The sequence below is a fragment of the Heterocephalus glaber genome, unplaced genomic scaffold, assembly GCF_053883595.1.
Source record: "Heterocephalus glaber isolate CG9 unplaced genomic scaffold, H.glaber_assembly_v1.0 deba00001662, whole genome shotgun sequence".
Taxonomy (NCBI): Eukaryota; Metazoa; Chordata; class Mammalia; order Rodentia; family Bathyergidae; genus Heterocephalus; species Heterocephalus glaber.
This window is the reverse complement of record NW_028258403.1, coordinates 2413035-2435130: the sequence shown is the minus strand read 5'-3', so window position 1 is coordinate 2435130 and position 22096 is coordinate 2413035. Positions and strand designations below refer to the sequence as shown.

At 38.4% G+C, this 22096-nt stretch overlaps 1 protein-coding gene, 1 long non-coding RNA gene and 1 pseudogene across 3 annotated transcripts in view; 1 reads left to right on the top strand and 2 right to left on the bottom strand.

Moving 5' to 3' along the window:
• LOC147822312 (uncharacterized) overlaps positions 1-22096 on the bottom strand; it is a 117210-nt gene that overhangs the window by 75644 nt on the left and 19470 nt on the right. Inside the window, exons 2-4 of one of the 2 annotated variants that reach the window (XR_015445789.1) lie at positions 12188-12458; positions 11803-11928; positions 11683-11708 (exon numbers count right to left, since the gene is read on the bottom strand). This is a non-coding gene — a long non-coding RNA (uncharacterized LOC147822312). Of the gene's footprint in view, positions 1-11682; positions 11709-11802; positions 11929-12187; positions 12643-22096 lie in introns of those variants that run through there. The other variant, XR_015445790.1, reaches the window with a different exon arrangement.
• On the bottom strand, positions 4532-7512 carry LOC101702391 (replication protein A 70 kDa DNA-binding subunit pseudogene; annotated as a pseudogene).
• On the top strand, positions 19803-20840 carry Or10g2 (olfactory receptor family 10 subfamily G member 2). The gene has a single exon (XM_004865134.3). It carries the CDS (start codon positions 19824-19826, stop codon positions 20838-20840), a length of 1017 nt encoding a protein of 338 aa, XP_004865191.3. The 5' UTR covers positions 19803-19823.

The window sequence follows — 22096 nt, the reverse complement described above, 5'->3', positions numbered from 1 at the left end:
ACAACAGGCCAATATTCTTAATGAACTTAGATGCAAAATTCATAACAAGGTACCAGCAAACATAATGCAACAAATCATTAAAAAGATCATACAACATGACCAACTAAGCTTCATCCCAGGGATGCAAGGATGGTTCAACATATGCAAATCAATAAATGTAATACATAACATAAACAATAAGGACAAAAATCACATGATCATCTCAAGAGATGCAGAAAAATCTTCTGACAAAATCCGACATTCATTCATGATAAAAAAAAAAAACTTGAGGAAAATAGATATGGAAAGATCTTACCTGAATCTGATATAAACCATTTATGACAAACCTACTGCCAACATCATATTAAATGGGGAAAAGATAAAAGGTTTCTCTCTAAAATCAGAAACAAGACGGGGATGTCCACTATCACCATTCCATTCAATATAGTGCTCAAAACATTAGCCAGAGCAATTAGGCAAGAGAAAGAAATAATAGGGATATATTTAGGAAAGCAAGAAGTCAAATGATTCTTACTGGTAGATGACATGATCCTTTACATAGAATACCAAAAATCCTACCAAAAGACTCTTAGAGCTATTAAATAAATCCAGCAAGGTGGCAAGGTAGCAAAATCAACACCAAAAAAATCAATGGGCCCATCAAGAAATAAATTAGAAACACAATACCATTCACAATAGCACCAAGAAAAATGAAATACTTAGCAATTAACCTAACCAAGGAAATGAAAGACCTCTATAACAAAACTACAGTACTCAAAAAGGAGATCAAAGAGGACATCAGAAAATTGAAACCCATTCCCTGTTCCTACATAAGAAAACCAATATTGTCAAAATGCCCATACTTCCAAAGCTGATATATAGATTTAATGCAATTCCAATCAAATATCAGCAGCTATCCTCACAGAATTGGAGAAAACAAACCTAAAATTCATGTAGAAGCAGAACAGACTCAGAATAGTAAAAGCAATCCTAGGTAATGAGAGCAAAGCACAAGGCATTACAATCCCAGATTTCAAATTACATGAAAAAGCGACAATGGGGGCCGGTAATTTAGCTCAGTGGTTCCACTGCCTGCCTCACAAGCACAAGGACCCAAGTTCAATCCCTGGTACCAAAAAAAAAAAAAAGCTACAGTGATAAAAACAACATGATACTTGCATAAAAACAGACATGTGGATTGATAGAAAAAAATACAGAATACAAAATAATCCAAGGCAAATTCAGCCATCTGATCTTTGACAAGGGGCCAATAAGATATGCTAAAGAAAAGAAAACCTTAACAATGATAATGTGAAAACTGGAGAGAATATATGTATATATACATAAGACTGAATATAAATCCCATATCTATAAAATCAAAATGGATCAACAACCTAAATAAACAATTTGCTGAAAGATAAAATAGGTAAAACTCTTGTAGGCATAGACAAAGGTTTCTGAACAGAACCCTAATTGTGCAAGAAATAACAACAAGAATCAACAAATGGGATTATATCAAATAAAAAAGCTTCTGCACAGTAAGGGAAACAACCAACAGGGTAAAGAGACAGCCTACAGAATAGGAAAAAGATGTTCCAGCTATACCTTGAAGAGCAGACTAATATCTAGAGTACATAAAGAACTCAAAAAAAATTAGACCACTCAAAATAAAAGACCCAATCAAAAAATGGGCAACTGTAATGAACAGACACTTTTCAGAAGAAGAAATACAAGTGACCAATACATACATGAAAAAATGTTTGACATCACTGGCCATTAGAGAGATCTAAATTAAAACAACACTGATATTCCATCGTACTCCAGAAAGAATGTCTATCATCAAGAAATCAGGGCCGGGGATTTAGCTCAGTGCTTCTGCTGCCTGCCTTGCAGGTGCAAGGACCCGAGTTCAATCCCCAGTACCAAAAAAGAAGGATGGGGGGAGGGGGAGGGGGAGGGCGAAGGGGGAGGAGGAGGAAGAGGAAGAAGAAGAAGAGGAAGAAGAAGAAGAGGAGGAGGAGGAAGAAGAAATCAAAAGCTAGGAAGGCTTCAGAGGGAAAAGGAACTCTACATTGTTGGGTTGTTGGTGAGAATGTAAACTGGTACTATGTCTACATTGTCGATGGGAATGTAAACTAGTACAAACACTATGAAAGTCAAAAAACTAAAAATAGAAATTTTTTTCCAATTAAGTTTATTGGTACATTTTAGGTATAAAATACAGTTACATTCATCATTGGGATCTTCTACCATTACGTAAGTATCTTGGTTCTTATTTTTTCCCCTTCCCTTGCCCTCCCTTCACCCCCTCCACCCTTCCCTATTTGCAAACATTGTTTCCATTTTTTTCCTTTTCTCATATTTTTTTCTTTTCCCTTCTTTCCTTTCCCCTACCTCTCCCACTTCCCCTGCTTCTTTAGATCTTTTCTTCCTACTACACAATATCAATTATATATTTTTAAAATTACAATATCAAGACCTAGGAGACATTACCACAGATTTTACAGAATTTAAAAGGATATAGAAAGCATATTACAGAAATCTTTTTTGAAATAAATTTGACAACTTCTAAGTAGTACCTTGGAAGACAAATTAATGAAACTAACTCTGGAGGAAATATAAAATTTGAATAGCACCTATTAAAGAAAGTATATTCCTAGCTTGAAAACCTACCTATGTGACAACAGCAGGCTCATATACATTTTAACCATGAATTATATCAAACAAGTAAAGCAGAAAAAAGAAGGAACACTTCTCCCCTCATTTTAGGAAATCACCATTGTGCTAATCCTAAAACTGGATAAAGATAATAGAAGAAAAAAGTATGAACAGAGATAGAAATTTGTTTAACAAAACAAACTCTTAGAAGTCAGATCTGGCAGTATGTAGAAAGTGCTTTTGTTATAGGGATGGCAGTGTTGGTTCAGCATTGGAAGATCCACCCCCAAAAGTCATCATTTTAACAGAGGAAAGGAAAAAGCCATATGATCCTGTCACTAGTTGGAGAAAAAGTATTAGACTAAATTCTACAGCTATTCATGGTAAAAGCTATCAGGAGACTAGAAGTAGAACAGAACCTTCTCAACAGATTAAAGACATGTACTCCATACTTCCAGTGAGAACGCCTTATATGAATGGAGAAGATACAATGCTTTCTCCTTAAGTTGGGGAACAAGGGCAGATATGCTTACTCTTTATCTGTCCATTAAACTTTGAAATCTAGGCCCCACCAAAATAGTCTGGCAATAAAATGACACAATTAGGATAGGATTGGCAAGGTAGAAGCAAAATCTTTGTATGTAGATGAAATGATCATCTACAGAGAAAATACTGAGAAATCTCTAGGAGCCCTGAGAACTTATACTTGAATTTAGCAGGATTAGAAAACACAAGGTATATATAAAAATTCAAGTCTGTGTGTACTTGCTATAAATGAATAATTGGATATTGAAATTTAAAAGTTATGTAGGAGTATGAAGGACCTAGAAAAGTTAAAAACAAAAACAAAAACAGTGTTGGAAGACTTTTAGTACCTAATTTTAAGACCTCTTCTAAAGCTACAGTAATCAAGGCAGTGTTGGTGTAAGGAAAGACATATAGATCATTGGAATAAAACAGAGAATCTAGAAATAGAACCACACATATATGGTCCACTGAGTTTTGAAAGATTATTTAATATTAGCATTTTATAGAATATAAACTCAATTCAAGAGCCAAGGAAGAGATAGTGTTTTCAGCAAACAGCACTAGAATACCTCGTATCCATATATAAAAAATTAACCTCAACCCTTTATTTCCATACATGAAAATAACTTGAAGGGATCTATGAACCTAAATATGAAAGCCTAAATGTATAAAACTTTAAGAAGAAATTATAAGGGAAAATGTTTATGAATTCAGGGTAAGCAAGAACTACCTAGAATACAAAAGACATGATGTATAAAAGAAAAAAATTGATAAATGAGATTCCATCAAAATTTAGAACTTTAAATGACATCATTAAAATGAAAAGTAGTCCTTAAACAGACCATATTTACAAGGCATATAACCTATGAGCAGGATATATGAAGAATTCTTAGAGCTCATTAATAGACAACCCAATTAAAAAGTAGACATAAGAAGATGATAAATAGCCACAATAGCACAAGGAAAGGTGTGAAACTCTAGAATCAGAAAAATACTAATCAGTACAGTAACAAGATTGAATTATACACTCATTAGGGAGATGAAGTTAAAAGTTTTAAAAGCCTTGTCATGACTTTTTCTTTTTGTTGGATTCTCCCCATTTGCGTTTAATTTGTCACACCCAATGGATTCATTCTGCTGGGTTTCCTGGGGTTGTGATCCTCATTGTCTTTTCCTAGGGTATGGTCTAAAATTTTTTGGAGTGCCAGCTTGGTATTCATGAAGTTCCTGAGGTGCTCTTTATCATGAAAGTATCTTATTTCTCCATGAATTTTGAAAGATAGTTTTGCAGGGTACATCAATCTAGGCTGGAGGCTGTTTTCCTTTAGGGCTTGAAATACACCACTCCAAGCTCTTCTTGCCTTGAGGGTTTGCATTGAGAAGTCTGCTGTGATTCTGATGGGCTTTCCTTTGTATGTGATTTGTTTCTTTTCTCTCACTGCTTGTAGAATTTTGTTCTTCTGTTGGATTTCTGGAATCCTAACTTTTTTTTTCTATTTTAACATACCTTTAATCAAGAAACAAAACATAAATACAAGTAGTATGTACAGGTAGGAAAAATGTACACTCGCCAAACAAAATGCAACATTAATTGAAGTGAAAACTCAAGCAGTGCTTTGTAGTTGCCTGGATGTCCCCGGGGGACAGCAAATCAATGCTTATCAGCCATCCTCAGAAGAGACAATTTTGATTAATATCAGACCCATCTGACTCAGCCTATTAAATCTATTAAACCCTGAAGGAAGGATAGTCTTCAGATATGAAGATATGCCTTTGATTAATAATTCTACCCTATTCCCATTACAAGCATTAATATCTACATGGCACCTCTAGAAAGAGAACACCTTTGAATTCCAGGAAGACATGTATGCTTCCTCAGTACGGGTTCCCCATCATCACTTCCCAGCTCCCCCAGGAGGAACTCAGTTGTAAAGGTGTCACCACTGGAGAAGCAAAGCCCAAGTGACATAGTTTATTTCACTGTTTGCAGAGTTAGGGTCAATTACTTGTGACGTAATTCCTGCTTGATGATAATGAAACCTTACTAAAATTGACAGAAGCCTGAAGACAGAGGAAGGGACTGGGGCCCTGCTACTTGCTGTGGATTCCCAAATCTGACGGTCTACACCACGCCTCTCAGAGGGGAAACTGCCAGCCCACCCCGAGGCTCTGCAACAGGGGCAGAGGTGGGACTGTCGCATGGGGTAGGAAGAAATCAGCTCCATTTCAGCTCCATTTCAAACTTCTGCCCAATCAGTGCTACTCTCCTCACATCACTGCATTTCTTCTGATATTCATGATCAGCCTTCTGCCATAGTCTCTATAGTCCACAGGCTTCACGTCCATCACCATGGCCTTAATTCGAGACTCATCATTGTAGGTTTCCAGTTTGACCCTGATTTTGAACATGAAAGATCGAAAGTTGGCATTCTGGAAAACTTCTTCAAATGCCTGCTCGTTCTTCTCTTTCAGTTCCCCAAGATAAGCAGTGTTTTGTCCAAAGATAGCTTCAGCAGATTCCTGGAAACAAGTCACCCACTGATTCTCTTGAAAATCTGCAATATTTGCTGACAAGATCATGCGGTATTTGAAATTGGGAAATTCACAGTCACACTTTTCACAGCAGTATAATCCATTCTGCTGGTCAATCACTTTTTTATTGCAATCTTGAGTTGGGCAGGCCTGGTACATACAGTTCTCTTTGCAAAGATACACCACTGTTGCCACAGAGCTGAAATAGTTTGCCTTGTCACCTTGGCCCAGGTTCTCTGATTTCACCTCATATAAAGTTTTCCAATTGGTGTTGCTTGCTCCTAGCCCCCCACTCTTTAGATCAGAGATGGAAACACCGTCTAAGGCTTGTCCTTCTGCGTCAAACCATCCACAAAGCTTATAGGCCTCAGCGATGTCAGGATTAATGATAATAGTGCTTGAAGACAGTACAGAAAGGCTCCGTCCACCAAAATCAGAAACTCTGGCTCCTTTTATGGCCATCACAGGCTGTCTAGAACCATCAAATTTGTCAGCATCTTCTCCCCATAGGGTAGCAGTCACCACTTTCCCTGACATGTCCATCAAATAGATATTTCTCTTAGCAACTTCTCTGTTGTTAGACTTCACTATGATTTTAGTGGCATATTCATAGCTCTTGCAGATCCCAGTTATGTCAATTAGTGAATCTTTAGACTTGTTCTCCAGATCATCTATTCCTGTGAAATCAAACTGAACTGTAGGTAAATGATGATCATCTTCACAGGGCACGACAGAAGTCTCGTTATTGAAGGTCATCTCATAGTCGTTTTTCACAGCTGTGAACTGTTTGTTAGCAATCTTCAGGGTGCCTTTTGAGAAATAATACACCTTGTTCACTTCAATGAGGGGGAAGAACTTGTCCACTTGCTCATTGAAAGAAGTAGCTCTGGTTTCATCACTTTCATTCACTAGTTCTAGAGAGAAAAGCTTCCCTTCCCCTCAAGAATTGCTCCAAGTATGGATCTGACTTTTGTTGGTAACACGAGCACAAATAGTCCACTTGGACTGGTATGGAGTGAGGCTGACAATGGGTACCACTTTGGACTGTGTCCCCCCAGAAGGGTGCAACAGGCTGGTCCCTCCAGATTTTCCGAATGTCTTTGAGGCACCATAAGCCTTGGGTACAGAGGAACCAGCTCCTGAGCTCCCATTCTGCTGCTGAGGCTTGCTGACTGATGGACTGGCTGCTGTGGCCAGAGAAGGGGCTGCTTGTGGCTGCCCCTGTCCTTCGTTATAGGGCAATGGATTGCCAATCTTCATTCCAACTATTTCAGCAGATTTCAAAACTTGTAATTCCATCAAAATAACTACTCTCCTTCCATCTTTCAGAGTGTTAACAATGAATCGTTGAATCTGGCAAATACAGTTGCTAGCCAATCATTCTTCCTCAACCAGAGAGTTCATCTGTGTTGCTAACATGAAAGAGGATAGAGTGTTTATTCCATCACTCATAAGCAGTCGATATCGGGGTGGACTATTCCCTGTAGTAATGGGGTGGATGCTAATGACTTGGAGAATAGGTTTTATTGATGTATCCCCCTGTTGCATTATGGCCACAATGGCCCCCTCGCTCAGCTGGCCGGCCATGGCTCTGCAGTCCAATTCCCGTGCTGGAGCTCTTCAACTCTGGAATCCTAACTATTATATCCCTATGTGTAGATTTTTTTTGATCAAGGCTATTTGGAGTCCTATATGCCTCACTTACCTGTATGTCAAGTTTCTTCCCCTCCTTGGGAAGTTTTCTGCCATCACTTCTGTGAACAGTTTTTTATGTCATCTGCACTCTCTCCTGTTTCTTCATTGACTCCAATCAGTCTTATGTTATTCTTTTTTGCATCATCTAGCAGCTGCTGGATTGATTTCTCGTGTTCCTTTACAATTTTAAAGCAATTTTTCTTTTCCTGGTCACTAATTGCAATCTTATCTTCTATATCTGAAATTCTATCCTCACATTGGTTCATTCTGCTGTGCAGACTTTTGATAGAGTTTTTAATCTCTTGGAAATCTGTTTACATCTGTTTTATGGATTCCATTTGTTTCCTATGTTGGGATTCCATCATGTTCCTCAGATCCTGTATTTTTTTATCTGTGTCCTTTCTAGATTTATTAGTCATGTCTTGCACTATGAGCACAATCTTTGCTGTTATCTGAGTAATTATTTCTGATTTCATTTTTCCCAGATCCTCTTTTGTTGCCAGTTCAGAGAGTCCAGGTAATTGAGTATCAGACTGTTCCATCTCGTTTCCCTTTGGGGTTGCTGTAGGTGATCCAGAAGTCTGTTTTTGAGGCTTGTTTACGTGTCTTCTCATTTCCACGGTGGGGGGTGCTTCTGGCCCCCACGCAGCTCACCTTCTCTGCCCTAGGAGCATGGGATGGCAGTGGGGGAGCCTCCTCCCAGGCGCTGGGACTGGCTCACCTTCTCTGCCCTGGGAGCGTGGGATGGTGGCAGGGGAGCTTCCTTCCAGGTGCTGGGACCAGCCTAAAAATAGAAATTTCATTGATCCCAGCTATTACCCTACTAGATATCCTCCTGAAAGAGTTAAAAACATCATATTACATTGGCATATGAATTATCCATATTTATAGCAGCACGACTCATACCAGGTAAATCTTGGAAATAGCCTATATATTCATCAATAGATGAATGTGTAAAGAAAATGTATTTATACACAATAGAATACTATTTTCCCATAAAGAAGGATAAATTTAAGTTATTTGTAGGAAAATGGATGCACCTTAAGGCAATAGTATTATGTGAAATAAATCAGATACAAAAGCTTAAACATCACATGGTTTCTCTTATATTTTCATATTCACCCAAAGTATAAATAATTTAAAGAACAAAATAAAAGGTTACAGGGAGATAGATATTTTGCAAAAGGCAAAGGGATCAAGAGATATAGGGATGATGGAGAGAGGAAGGGGAAAAGGAAGTAAAAAGAATTAGGATATAATATGTACATGTACCAACTCCCCATTATGAATGTAATCATTGTGTACTACAAACATGTTCTAATAATTTTTTTTTATTAAAACTCTCTGGTTAAAATAGTAAAATGAGATGATGGAGGATTCAATCTATGAACTTGATAACAAATCAGTAGAATTTACTCATTCTGAATAAGAAAATAGACTGGAAAAAATCAGTCTCAGTTCAGAAAAGGAAGGAAATTCTGGTGTGCTCCAACATAAGTGACATTTCGGAACATTATGCTAAGTAAAGCAAACAAATTGTAAGAAGAAATACTATATCAATTATTTAGAGTAAAATTGACTGATGAAAAAAAAATTAGAGTAGCCAAATCCTAGAGAAAAGGGAATGGAGGTTTCTAGGAGCTGGAGGTGAGAAGAGGATATGCTTTGTCTAATAGGCATGAAGTTGCCTTCTAGTTTGCAAAATGAAGAGTTCTGGAGATTGGTTCCCCAACAGTGTGAGTGTACTCACTACAGAAATCTGAGAACTGTGTGTTTATAAATGGTTAAGATGGTGTATTTCATGTTATGTGTATTTTACCACAATAAGAAAAAAAATTAGTATCATTGTTCTAGGGGGAAAAAGAGACTATCAAAAATCTATAGGGGCCAGGAATTTAGCTCAGTGGTTCCGGCGCCGGTCTCACAAGTGCAGGGTCCCGAGTTCGATCCCTGGTACCAAAAACAAAACAGAAACAACAACAACAAAATGTGAAATTAAAAGTATCAAAAATCTATAGGACAGGGGCCGGGGATTTAGCTCAGTGGTTCCGGCACCTGCCTCACAAGTGCAAGGTCCTGAGTTCGATCCCCACTACCAAAAAAAAAAAGAAACTATAGGACAATAACAAAAGATCTAACATTTACATCATTGGAGGCCTAGAATAAGAGAAGAGAGACTGGTACTGAAAAAGCATTCAAAGAAATAATCAGTGAAAGCTTTCCAAACTTGTTAGAACTATATTGGCAAAAGTAACTGGCTATTATCATGAAGACACAGAGTTCCTACAATATAATGGTGGTAGAGAGAAGTGTGGGTGGAAGGTGTAAAATTCACAAGAGCACCTTTTGGTGTCATACCATCACGTCGTTATATTATATTGGTTACACAGATCCAGCCTGATACAATGTAGATAGGGATTACAGAATAGCACTTGGATTTATCACTTTCTTTTTCACATGGGGTCTCTCTATGTTGTCCAGGTTGGTCTTGAACCCCTGGATTCAACTTCAGTCCTATAGTTGCAAAGAACAGAATTCTGATAGTAATTGGAAAGAACTTCAAAAAGGACACTGAGTTTCGCTTGAGAACTCAGAACTCAGCTAGCCAACTAATGTAAGTCTTGCAATGTCCTAAGCATAGGACCCAGCTGAACAAAAGTGGACTTATGACTAACAGAACTGTGAGCTAATATATGGATATTGGGGTAATTTCTTAAGCAGCAAGAGAAACAAATTCAGCTTTTAAATATTCCATTCATCATAACAAACATCATATTATTGCTCATCTTTGCACAAATGAATAATGCTACTATACGAACACTCCATGCTCACCAAGTCCAAAATCCCTAAATCTTATTCCTAGCCTGCATCTCCTTAACTGAGAGCTCAAACATGGAAATATTAGGTAAAAGGGATATGAACATTTTAATGGCCTTGATCCATAGCTCCATTCAATCCGCAGCCATTCAAATTTCATTTCAAAGTTAATTCTATAAATTTGAATGAAAAATCACTCCTGTCTCACCCAAAGAGAATTTTGTTTAATCTTTGACTAAAAAAATTTAAATATGTGTTTAACTTGGAGTGGCTCTTGCTTTCAATATTCAAATAACTTACAGTCTGAGATTCCGTGTTCTAATCACTTTCATCTCAAAAATGATAATCATTTGTTATTCAAATCTAGACGACACATAGTTGTAACATATCATTGAAAGATTTGAAAATGACATGATGGGATTATAAAGCAAGAAAGAAAATTCTTGAAGTTGACTATAGATTTTTACTGTCCCTAACGCCATTGACTATGCCTTGTCATAGGAGTTCCCACTAGTACTCCTTTATCACCCCGAGCTTCCCTTTTTTAATTATGTTTACTCTTCTTTTTTTTCCCATTAAATTTATTGGTACATTTTCAGTATAAAATACAGTTACATTCATCATTGGGATCTTGTACCATTACATGAGTATCTTGGTTCTTATTTTTTTCCCCTTCCCTTGCCCTCCCTTCACCCCCTCCACCCTTCCCTATTGTTTACTCTTCTTTTCCCATCTTCTATAGAACCTCTTGATTATGTTAATAGTCCCCAAGTAAAAAGCCCTTGAAATCCATCTCTAGCCTGCTACATAAACCTCCAAATTATGTTGTTTATATTTATTTCTCAAAACCTTTCATAATGAAAGTAAACTTACCTAATTAATAAGTATATTTAACACCTTGTTCTAAAACAGTTTCATTTTGATTTTCAAAGTTCAGTGTTTCTTCAAAGAAAATGAGTTTCACCATGATAATTCATCAGGAGCAAAGAACTTGCCCCATAGACAAACTCCATTTTTCAGCCTTGGATCCTCAAAATACAAATAGTTTTCAGGATTTCAACTTCCACAAATAAAAAGTAGAGGAATACTAGTCCAAGATTCTCTGCCACATAACACTGAGTGGAAGTTTAAGATACGAAACTTACATAGCACTTACTATGTTCAAAGTTACACAATATATAGAATCATAACTCACAATAACCCAATGAGGCATGTACTATTATTCTCATTTTATAGATGAGAAAACTGACCAAAAAAGTTAAAGTCACTTGCTGAAAACCACCCAGACAGAAAGTGGCAAACTCAAATCCTGGTAGTTAACTTCCAAAGTCCCCACTTTTATCTTACAGTAGACATACACTCAGGAAATATCACTTCCCACTGTTGTGGGCCTCTTTGAATTTTGGTGCAGCTGAAAAGGCCTCATAGTCACTGTGTCTCTCACAGCACAGAAGTAAGAGGCAGAGTCTTTCATCTGGAGCTCCTTCAGAAGCAGGTAACTGTACCCATCAGAGTGATGAAGGAAAGTAGAGGAACGACTTTTATTCTGCAAACCATCCAGAACATTGTAAGAGACAAATACAGGTGCTCTACCTTCGTGTTGCTGGTACCAGGACAGCCCATTGAACCCAGATGTCTGGAATGTGCAGTTGACCTGAGCAGAGGCTCCTTCCATAGCCATCAACTCAGTAGGCTGCTCAATGGTTTGTCCTGCAGCACCTGTGAGAGGACACATGACTGTTACCAGGACCACATTCCCGAAGTTACATCACTATTAAGAATGCTTCTTCCATGTGGTCACAGGAAAGCCAAACTGATAAGGAAGCTGCTTAGATAGAAACAAAGTGGTTGGCACCTCAAGAGCAAAATCTACTAGGAAAGACTTTTTGGTCACAAAAGTTAGAAGTTGTGATCATTTAGCTGGAAGCAAATTATTTTGAAAATTCCCAGTAGCGTTTGCTATTCAGTTGAGACTTACCTCCCACCATCACTGAAACGTAAAGAAGGAAAAGTCCCCACATCTGCTGCAGGGCACCACCAGGTGTGCACTGCTTCCTGGCTCCTAAGACACTGACCTCTGCAGGAGGCAAACCTTTCACTTTGTCTGGATGAAACTCAGAGGGACCCAGGGGAGGAGCTTCTTTCTTGAGGGAGACATCAAGCTTCCACAGGAGCAGCTTTGGGTTCCTTGCAAGACTCTTCCCCAAACACTTTCTACTGATTTCTCCACAGGTTTTAATCCAGTGATTCTTGTGAAGATTGCACAACAGAAACCAATGCAGAAAATAGAGAAGATAAACAAGAACATATGGTAAAGCTAGTCTCATAGTAAGTGACGAGTTTTGTTTGTTTGGTTGGCTGGTTGGTTTTGGGTTTGGGTTTTTTTCATTTTGGGGAGTTGTTTGTTTGTTGGAGACAAGGACTCACTATGTTGTTCAGGATGGCTTTCAACTCATTATGTAGGCCAGGCTGGCCTCAAGCTTGTAGCAATCCTCCTGCTTCAGCCTCTCAAGTGCTGGGATTACAGACAAGTGCCACCACATCTGGCTCCTCATACTGTTTCTTTTCCCATAAAGAAAATGTTTTAAGAGAAAATAAAAAGAAGTGCAATTGTCAGTATGTTATGTACACATTGTGTGTGTTGTTTTGTTGCCATAATCATTGTTTGTAGCAGAAGGAAATAGATAAGAAAAGTTTTTCAATTGTCTTTTTCTCCAAACAGAAGATCAAATACTAATTAAAAGGTCAAAATAAATATAATATATATCTGTCCACAAATATACAAGTCTTCCAAAAAAATATATACGCACTTCAGGGAAAGAAAAATAGTATGATTGGGCCGGGGATTTAGCTCAGTGGTGCAGCTGCCTGCCCTGCAAGTGCAAGGACCCGAGTTCGATCCCTGGTACCAAAAAAAAAGAAAAAAGAAAAATAGTATGATTTTTTTCAATAGATGGTGTTATCCTCGTATGGGGGACCCTAGAGGATGTTGTATATCACAGAAAACCCACTACACTTCCAGTCCTTAGAGAAGAAAATGAAAATCCATGTGCAGCAATCTTAATGACCAAGGTTACCCAAACAGTAGTTTGCCATACTAACAAATATCTGGAAGCTAATGGCCACCACTTTGAGGACCTCTTATACTTGTAGGGCTATAAGGTAACTTGTACTAATCTCATAATGTCTCAATAAATTTAGTATTAAAATATTTATACAAGTTTTTCTTTTCCTGGAGTGTGTATACATTTTTTCTGAACTCCATGTGTGTGTGTGTGCGTGCATGTGTGTGTGTGTGTGTGTGTGTGTGTGTGTGTGTGTGAATACAGGGGAAGAAACCAAAAAATAAAAGAAACTATTAACATCAGTTACTTCACAGGGTTGGAATTAAAAGAGAATGGTGAATGCCAATTGAAATTCCAACAATATATTTCACAGGACTAGAGAAAACAATCCAAAAGTTCATTTGGAACCAGAAGAGACCTAGAATAGCAAAAGAAATTTTAGGCAACAGAGATATGGCTGGGGATATTAAAATCTCCAACTTGAAACTATACTACAGAGCTACTGTGATAAAAACATCATGGTACTGGCAAAGAAACAGACCAGAGGATCAGTGAAATAAATGAGAAGATGCAGAAATGACTCCAGATATGCTCAGCCACCTCATCTTTGACAAAGGAGCCAACCATCCTCATTGGAGGAAAGATAGCCTATCTAATAAATGGTGTTGGAAAAACTGAATTTCAACCTGCCACAGATTAAAACTAGACCCATACATGTCACCATGCACTAAATTAAGATCGAAGTGGATTAAAGATCTAAATATTAAGACAGAAACACTAAATTTGCTGGAAAATAAGTTAGGTAGAACTCTTGAAGATATTGGTATAGGAAAAGATTTTATGAACAAAACCTCAGTGGCATGGGAACTTGCACAAAGAATCAACACCTGGGATCTCATCTTCTTAAAAAGCTTCTGCACTGCAAGAGAAACCACCAACAGAGCTAAGAGACAACCTATTATGTGGGAAAATATTTTCAGCAACTGTACCTCAGACAAAGGACTACTATCTAGAATATATAAAGACCTGAAAAAAATCAGATCCCCCAAATTCAAAGACCCAATTCAAAAATGAGTATCTGAAATGAACAGACATTTCTCAGACAGAGAAGTAAAAGCAGCAAACAAATATATGAAAAAATGTTCAACATCACTCGTCATTCGAGAGATGCAGATGAAAACAACACTGAGATTCCACCTCACCCCAGAAAGAATGGCTGCTAGCAAGAAATCAACCAATAACAAATGCTGGCAGGGGTGTGGGGAGAAAGGAACCCTTCTCCATTGCTGGTGGGAGTGCAGACTGGTGCAACCACTGTGGAAATCAGTATGGAGATACCTCAAAGAGCTAGGACTAGAGGTCCCATTTGATCCAGCTATTCCCCTGCTGGGTATCTTCCCAAAAGAATTAAAAGAATCATACCACAGCGATATATGTGCACCCATGTTTATAGAGGCACAGTTTGTAATAGCGAAAGCTTGGAAACAGCCCAAGTGCCCATTAACTGGAGACTGGATAAAGAAGATGTGGTTTTTTTTTATAAAATGGAGGACTACTCAGCCATAAAGAATGAGAAACTAGAGTCATTTATAGCTAAATGGATCCATATTGAGGCCATACTCTTAAGTGAAATAAATAGGACACATATGTGTAAATACCGAATAGTTTCTCTGCTGTGAGAACCTGAAAGTGTAATTAAGGATACACATGGATGAAATTCCCTAATAACATATTTCTCGGATTGTGTTTCTATTGCATGTCATATGACTGTATCGAAATTTAGATTAGGGAGAAGCTTGGCTTATGTGGAGTCTGCTAGCTAACTGGAGTTTTTTTCCTGACCACTATTTGTTCATTGTTGGTTTGGGGGATCTTTCTGAAACAAATCACATCTTCCAGTGTCTTGTTGGTGCTTGAGATGCTTTTTTAAGTTATATGGAAAAATGTTTAAGTGCTTTTCAGTTTTGTTTTGGTTAAGTTCTACTATATTTGAATATTATTGCAGTTTTTTTCCCTTGCATTTTTCTTCTTTGAATGGTTTTAATTTTTTTATGTGTGTGTTTGATAATAAAGTTATTTTTTAAAAAGATAATGGTGAAAAAGAGTAACCTTCCTTATACATCTATATTTTGTTTGACTTAAAATGCCTTTGTGTAATAAAATGAGACTTGAAAGAAAGAAAAAGAAGACAAGAAAGGAGGAACACTAGGCTGGAAAAGGATTGGACAGGAGAGAAGGAAGGAGAAGTCTATATTTCAAACTATTTTCCAAGTCTTACAAAATGAAGTTAACTCTTTTGACACATAATTTTTTTAAATTGATGGATGCTTTACTTTACATATGGTACGTTTACTACAGGAATTTATATCCCTCATAAGCCCTCTGGACATTTCTATTTACTCCAAGTCCCAGGATAAAGGGTTTTAATAAAAGTGATACTGTCATCTTGTGGCCGGATGTAACATTGCAACTTTACAAACAAACACATACACACACACACACACACACACACACACACACACACACGTGCGCGCTTTAATCATTTTCTTCCTTATTAACTTAGAATTAAAAGAAACCTTAGAAATCATACAGTTTTTGTTCAATTACATGGAGGATTCTAAAGCTTATATCATAGTCCAGGCTCCATTTCCTTTATTTCTAGCCAAATCCCCAGTAATTTTTGGTTAATACTATCCTTTGTAAAATAAATAAACAGATTTCCAAAGCTACTTGCCATGGCAAATGCTATCTGGGCCTGAGGATGCATATGAAAATTACCTTGATATCAAACGTACTCCAGGCAACTTGAAAGAAAGGTTCATATTTGAAACCACAGCTTTTTTTTTCTACTCACAGTATTTAGTATGTGTAGTAGTTTCCCCTATTAACCCATTCAAAAAGATATATTGAGAACCTACTATGTGCTGGACACTTTTCTAGTAGTGCTAAGGATTCCACAGGGAGCAAAATTCCCTCTTCTCGTGGCGCCTACATTCCAGAGAAGTGAGACAATACGTAAACAACTAAATACACACAAACAAATAAATAAATGTAAGTTGATACTAAGTGCTACTAAGAAGAATAAAATAAACAAGGAGGAAGGACAAGAAAGACTTCACTGATGAGGTGATGTCTACACAGAAATCAGAAGGAGGTGGTGGAGGAATCTCGGTGAATATTTGACCAGAGATGGATATCTCTTAACACCTCTGAGAAATTAGAGGTCATCCAAAACCACACTGATGAGATTATTCCCCAGAGCCCCCTTTCCAGAGATCCGCTAGGAATGTTGCTTTCTCTCTCTCAAAACAAAATAATGAGAATTTGGGGGGAGAGATTCTCACTAGGGATATACTCTAAAGTAAGATTTCCCTCGAGGTTAGAATTTTTCTTCAAATCTCTTGACAGTGTTGTTTATTTTTCCTATTAATCAGAGATAAAGAGGCAAAGCTGATGAAAACTGCTGTGAAGTATGACTCAAGACAAATAAAAGTCACATTCATCAAAGAGCCCTGAGAGGCAGACAGGAGCCCTCAGAAATTCGGAATACTTCCTCACTGGTCAGACTTCTAAAATAATAGTAAAGCCTTTCCACAACAGATGTGGGAGCCTGCACAATAAACTAGGCTGAACCTCTGAAAGACATCTCTATATGTGGGACCATTCCACTCACAAACAGCCAATCTCCTCCGTGATTCTGCGTTTCTGTACATGTGAGTCTAAGATGATGGAAAAGCTGTGCTGAAACATACTCCATTCAAAATATGACAACAAACTAATTTTGAATTTACAGACTTTCTGTAATGGTAGCCAAAGGTTAATTTAATCAGTCTATTTTCTCTGTTTTCTTCTTCAGCTCTTTCTCTGATTGCCAGGATTAAATTCCTTCTTTCCAAGCATGGAGAATTTCCCTTTGCATTTAAAATAGCTCAAAAATCGAAACACTACTTTCTTTTCATTTTCTCTTTTTATTCAGGTAGTGACAGAAGAGTTGGGCAAAGATCAAGTCATAATGGTCATGAAGAAGAGTCTTTGTTAATTGTGTAAACACAAAGACAGGCCTGATTCACAAACTGTCCATTCTCCATTGAAGAGAGCACTAAGCACCTTTCCTAAAGCAAGTTTATCCTTTGGTAAAGAACAAGAATCTACCCTGTGGATTAGATAAAATATGGCCGGGCCACCTCAAATTCTATCCCTGTCTTCTACTCCACCCTAGCTGTACCAGGATAACTAACTGTGTGTGAATGATGTGTTGCAGAAGGCAAATCTTCTTGTCAGAAACATTCGGATTGAGTCTTGTCCCACAGGGAAACAGGAGTCCTTTGAGCACAGTCCATCTGACATAACACTGAGTCAGTCTTTAATTAATGTTCCATCTTCAGAATTTTCTTGTAGCTTGACTTACAAGGTCACTGTAGAGATCCGAAGTTTCAAACAACTACCTAAAAGCTTGCCCTGCTGTGAGCCACTCTAAATGGAAATGCAGTGCAAATGTGCTCACAACACTTTAGATCAACTTGAACCAGGGCCATACAGAAAGCAGCTAATCCTGGGATCTCCTGACCCATAGAGGTTTCTCAACGGTGTCCTTGTCCCTTCATGTCCTTACATTCCTTCAAGTCACTTATTTACTCCATGCCCACAGCTTTTCCCTAGAGTTTCCAGGATAATTGCTTTTCAAAAATGTATTATTTGGGGCCGGGGATTTAGCTCAGTGGTTCTGCCGCCTGCTTCACAAGCACAGGGACCTGAGTTCGATCCCCGGTACAAAAAAAAAAAAAAAATGTATTATTTGTTTTCTGATGTCACTGGACTGTTATTTTCAAGTGCTTTTTATATTGAATTTTAAACTTTTGTTATTTTCATGTGCCTTGAAATTTTAGATTCTAACCATTTTACAAGATGATCCTATAATCCTAGCACTTGGGAGGCTAAAGAAAAGTACTGTCTCAAATGCAAAGCCAGCCTGGGTTTTATAGTGAGTTCAAGTCCAGCCTGAACTACACAGTGAGATCCTGTCTCAAAAAAAGCACAAAAAAAGTTAATTTATGATTAAGTAAAATATGAATGCATCTCAAACCCTAATGAGGGGAATCTTTATCATATAACCTGTTTAATAGAAATAATGAAATAAACACATTTCTTGTCATCTTGTTCAAAAACTTGAAAATCCTTTAAGGCCTTTATTTTATTTTCTTTAAGGCCTGTAGAGAGTTGCTATATAGTAAATATAGATACATAGACACAAATCTATTTTAAAGACACCAAATATCAAGCTATGTTATATATACATATTTTAAACCCACTCAAGATCAAGTCATATGTAGTTTTATAATAATAAAAACTCTTCTGAACAGTTACAAAGAATCCAATCTCAAATAAATGAAAGACATAAATCTAAATGCTACCCTGCAATAAATACACTAAAAAGCAAGAATGCTCCTTAGAGTTTATTATATTTAAACTAGATATGTATTCTTTAGTGAAGGAGATGGTTCCTTGCCCTAAGTCCAAGCCATGTGGGCACCAGGATTAAACAAACAAGATTAATCAGAGAACACTGTGATTCAGATCAGTAGGAATTGGACATATCCCTTCAATCAACTATTTGATCATTCAGGTAATAATTATTTATCATGTTTACTGTACTAGATGAGGTGACTAATGTGTGAGATGAATAAGAATTTAGACAATGGCAATACTATGTGATATGTGCTCTGAGAAGTATAAGCATGGTCCCCCAAATCAGAAGGACTTCTTGAAGGTAAAGACTTTGACACTGAATCCCTTTGGGATTCAGGACTACAGAGAGGAAGGGAGCAGGAAAGGTAAGGGTGCATAGGTCACAAATTGGATCATACTTTTGTGAGAATGCTGAGCGGTCCCATGCATCTAAACACTGAGAAATTGCAAGGAGCAACAGAGTAGTACATAAAGGCTACATAATGAATATTTTTGAAAGCTATGTGAGGAGATGTAATTTTAGCTGAGGACAAAAAGGAATCATTTCTGTGATGCTAAGTGGAGGGGAAAAAAGTAAATGTCATGATGGCAGAGTATTTGTTTCATACTGCTCAGTGTCGACCTTAATCTCTCATTTAAATCCCTTTCAATTTTTATTGGTCTTTCCCAATCATTCAAATGTTTCCCTGTTCTTTGATCTGCCAAATCCTGATTCCTGGGGTCTCCCAAAGGACATGAGTTTCTATCCATCAAGGAAATTAACCAGCCTCGGAAGGGATTCCCCTGTAATACAAACCTAATCCATTCATCTCCCCAACCCCACCACCAAGTACCGGGGATTGAACTCAGGACCTTGTGCCTGTGAGGCAGGAGTGGTGCCACTGAGCTAAATTCCTGGCCCTTGTAATACAAACCTAAATAGTCAATGGTGATATGATCTCTGTGTTTAAAAAATTGCACAATTTCATTTCTCTCGTAACACCGAGGCATTAGTCATCCAACAAAAGCATTTCCTTACACCCTCACTGTGCTATGTTTCCCTTGACTGACTTCACCATTTATGTTAGCAGAAAACAGAAAGGCATGAGAAGGAGCAAAAACACATCGCTGGACACAGTGGTGACTGATTTCATTCTCCTAGGCTTGTCTCATCCTCCCCATCTCAGAACTCTTCTCTTCCTGGTCTTCTTCATCATTTATGTCCTGACTCAGCTAGGGAACCTGCTCATTCTGCTCACCGTGTGGGCTGACCCCAAGCTCCATGCCCGCCCAATGTATATCCTTCTGGGTGTGCTCTCATTCCTGGACATGTGGCTCTCCTCTGTCATCGTTCCTCGAATTATTTTAAACTTCACTCCTATCAGCAAGGCTATCCCATTTGGCGGCTGTGTGGCTCAACTGTATTTCTTTCACTTCCTAGGCAGCACTCAGTGCTTCCTCTACACCTTGATGGCCTATGATAGGTACCTCGCAATATGCCAGCCTCTGCACTACCCTGTGCTCATGAATGGGAGGTTATGCACCATCCTTGTGTCTGGAGCTTGGGTGGCCAGCTCCATCCATGGGTCTATCCAGGCCACTCTCACCTTCCGCCTGCCCTACTGTGGGCCCAATCAGGTAGATTATTTTTTCTGTGATATTCCTCCAGTGTTGAGACTGGCCTGTGCTGACACAACAGTCAATGAGCTTGTGACCTTTGTGGACATCGGGGTAGTGGCCGCCAGTTGCTTCATGCTGATTCTGCTGTCCTATGCCAATATAATCCATGCCATCCTGAAGATACGCACTGCTGATGGGAGGCGCCGGGCCTTTTCCACCTGTGGCTCCCACCTAACCGTGGTCACGGTCTACTACGTCCCCTGTATTTTTATCTACCTTCGAGCAGGCTCCCAGAGCCCCCTGGATGGGGCAGTGGGTGTGTTTTACACTGTGGTCACACCTTTACTGAACCCCCTCATCTATACCCTGAGGAACCAGGAAGTGAAGTCTGCTCTGAAGAGGATAATAGCAGGCCAAGGGAATATGAATAAAAAAAGTAACCACGGGCTCAGCTGCCACCTCAACACCATCACCACTGTGTGCAACTGCTGCTGCAAGTGACAAATGTTTAATACACAGATTCTGGTTTAATCTAAACTGAATGCAATTCTACTAGGAAGAAAACCTTCTGATGCAATACTCTCAATAAATTGTCCATAGTTGTTTTACGTGTTTCTGACCTGTCCTCAGGAGAATGCATATTCTACTCCTACGCTGGCTATGAGAAATGAATGCTTTATTTAGGAGGAAGTGAGATCATTCCAAACAAATTGAAGGGAAACCAGCATAATAGGGTCGCACAGCCTGTCATTCATGTGCATCTCTCCCAATCTCCCAAGCTTCTCAGCATTCAGGACTGTTTTGCTCTCATCCGAGTAAATCCGTCCTCTCAAGCACTCAGATTGAATCTGTGGGTCATCTGTGTTTCCGCCCATCCTCTCATTCTCCCCCATGCAGAAATTCACCATGTTCCCTTCACTCTGCCTCAAGAATGTCTCTCTGGCTCTTGAAGTGATCCCCTTGCTATCTCCACCCTTATCCACATCACTACCAGAGTTCTTTCTGAAACAAGGCACACATGATTCCTCTCCTTATGAATATTCACTTGCTCTCTACTATACACAGATAAAAGCAGAAGCTTGAAATTCAAAGTCTTTCACATCTCACCCCTACATACTTCATCTCTAATTATGCTCCCTGAAACAGTAAAAGCAGCAAAACACAAGAAAGACCAAGATGTGAAGAATCAATACCAACATTTTCACTCGCCCCTCCCCCACACCCAGCCACTTGCCACAGTCTTGTAAGCAAATGTGGTGTGGAATGAGTTTTATTGATTGTTACTTATCAGGGTTCAGTCTTACTTATCCTGTAACAGACATGTTAGTCCTCTCCAAATCAGCCTGAAAGATCCAACTTTCCAACTTAACTCCTGTTTTCAAACCAGTCCACCACCAGAAAACAGATGACACTCAAAATTCTGAGCTTACAATTTCCTGGAAGGTCAGATGTCCAACCTCAATTGCACTTCCTGAAGTAAATTGCAGGGATCACTACGAGGCTTCTGCATAAAAGGCACACTCATTCTTTCGGCCATTTCTCCCACTGATTAGTCAGAAGCATCTTTCATGCTTCTCCTTCTCAATTCTGTTTACTGGAAGGCCAAATTTGGTCTGCTCTCTGTTTTTGTACAATGTGAAAATTAAGAAGAGTTGTTATATTTTTTAAATATTTTTAAATAGTGTTTCATGATACATGAGAATTACATGAAATTCAAGTTTCAGCATCTATTAAGATTTATTACAATGCATCCATAC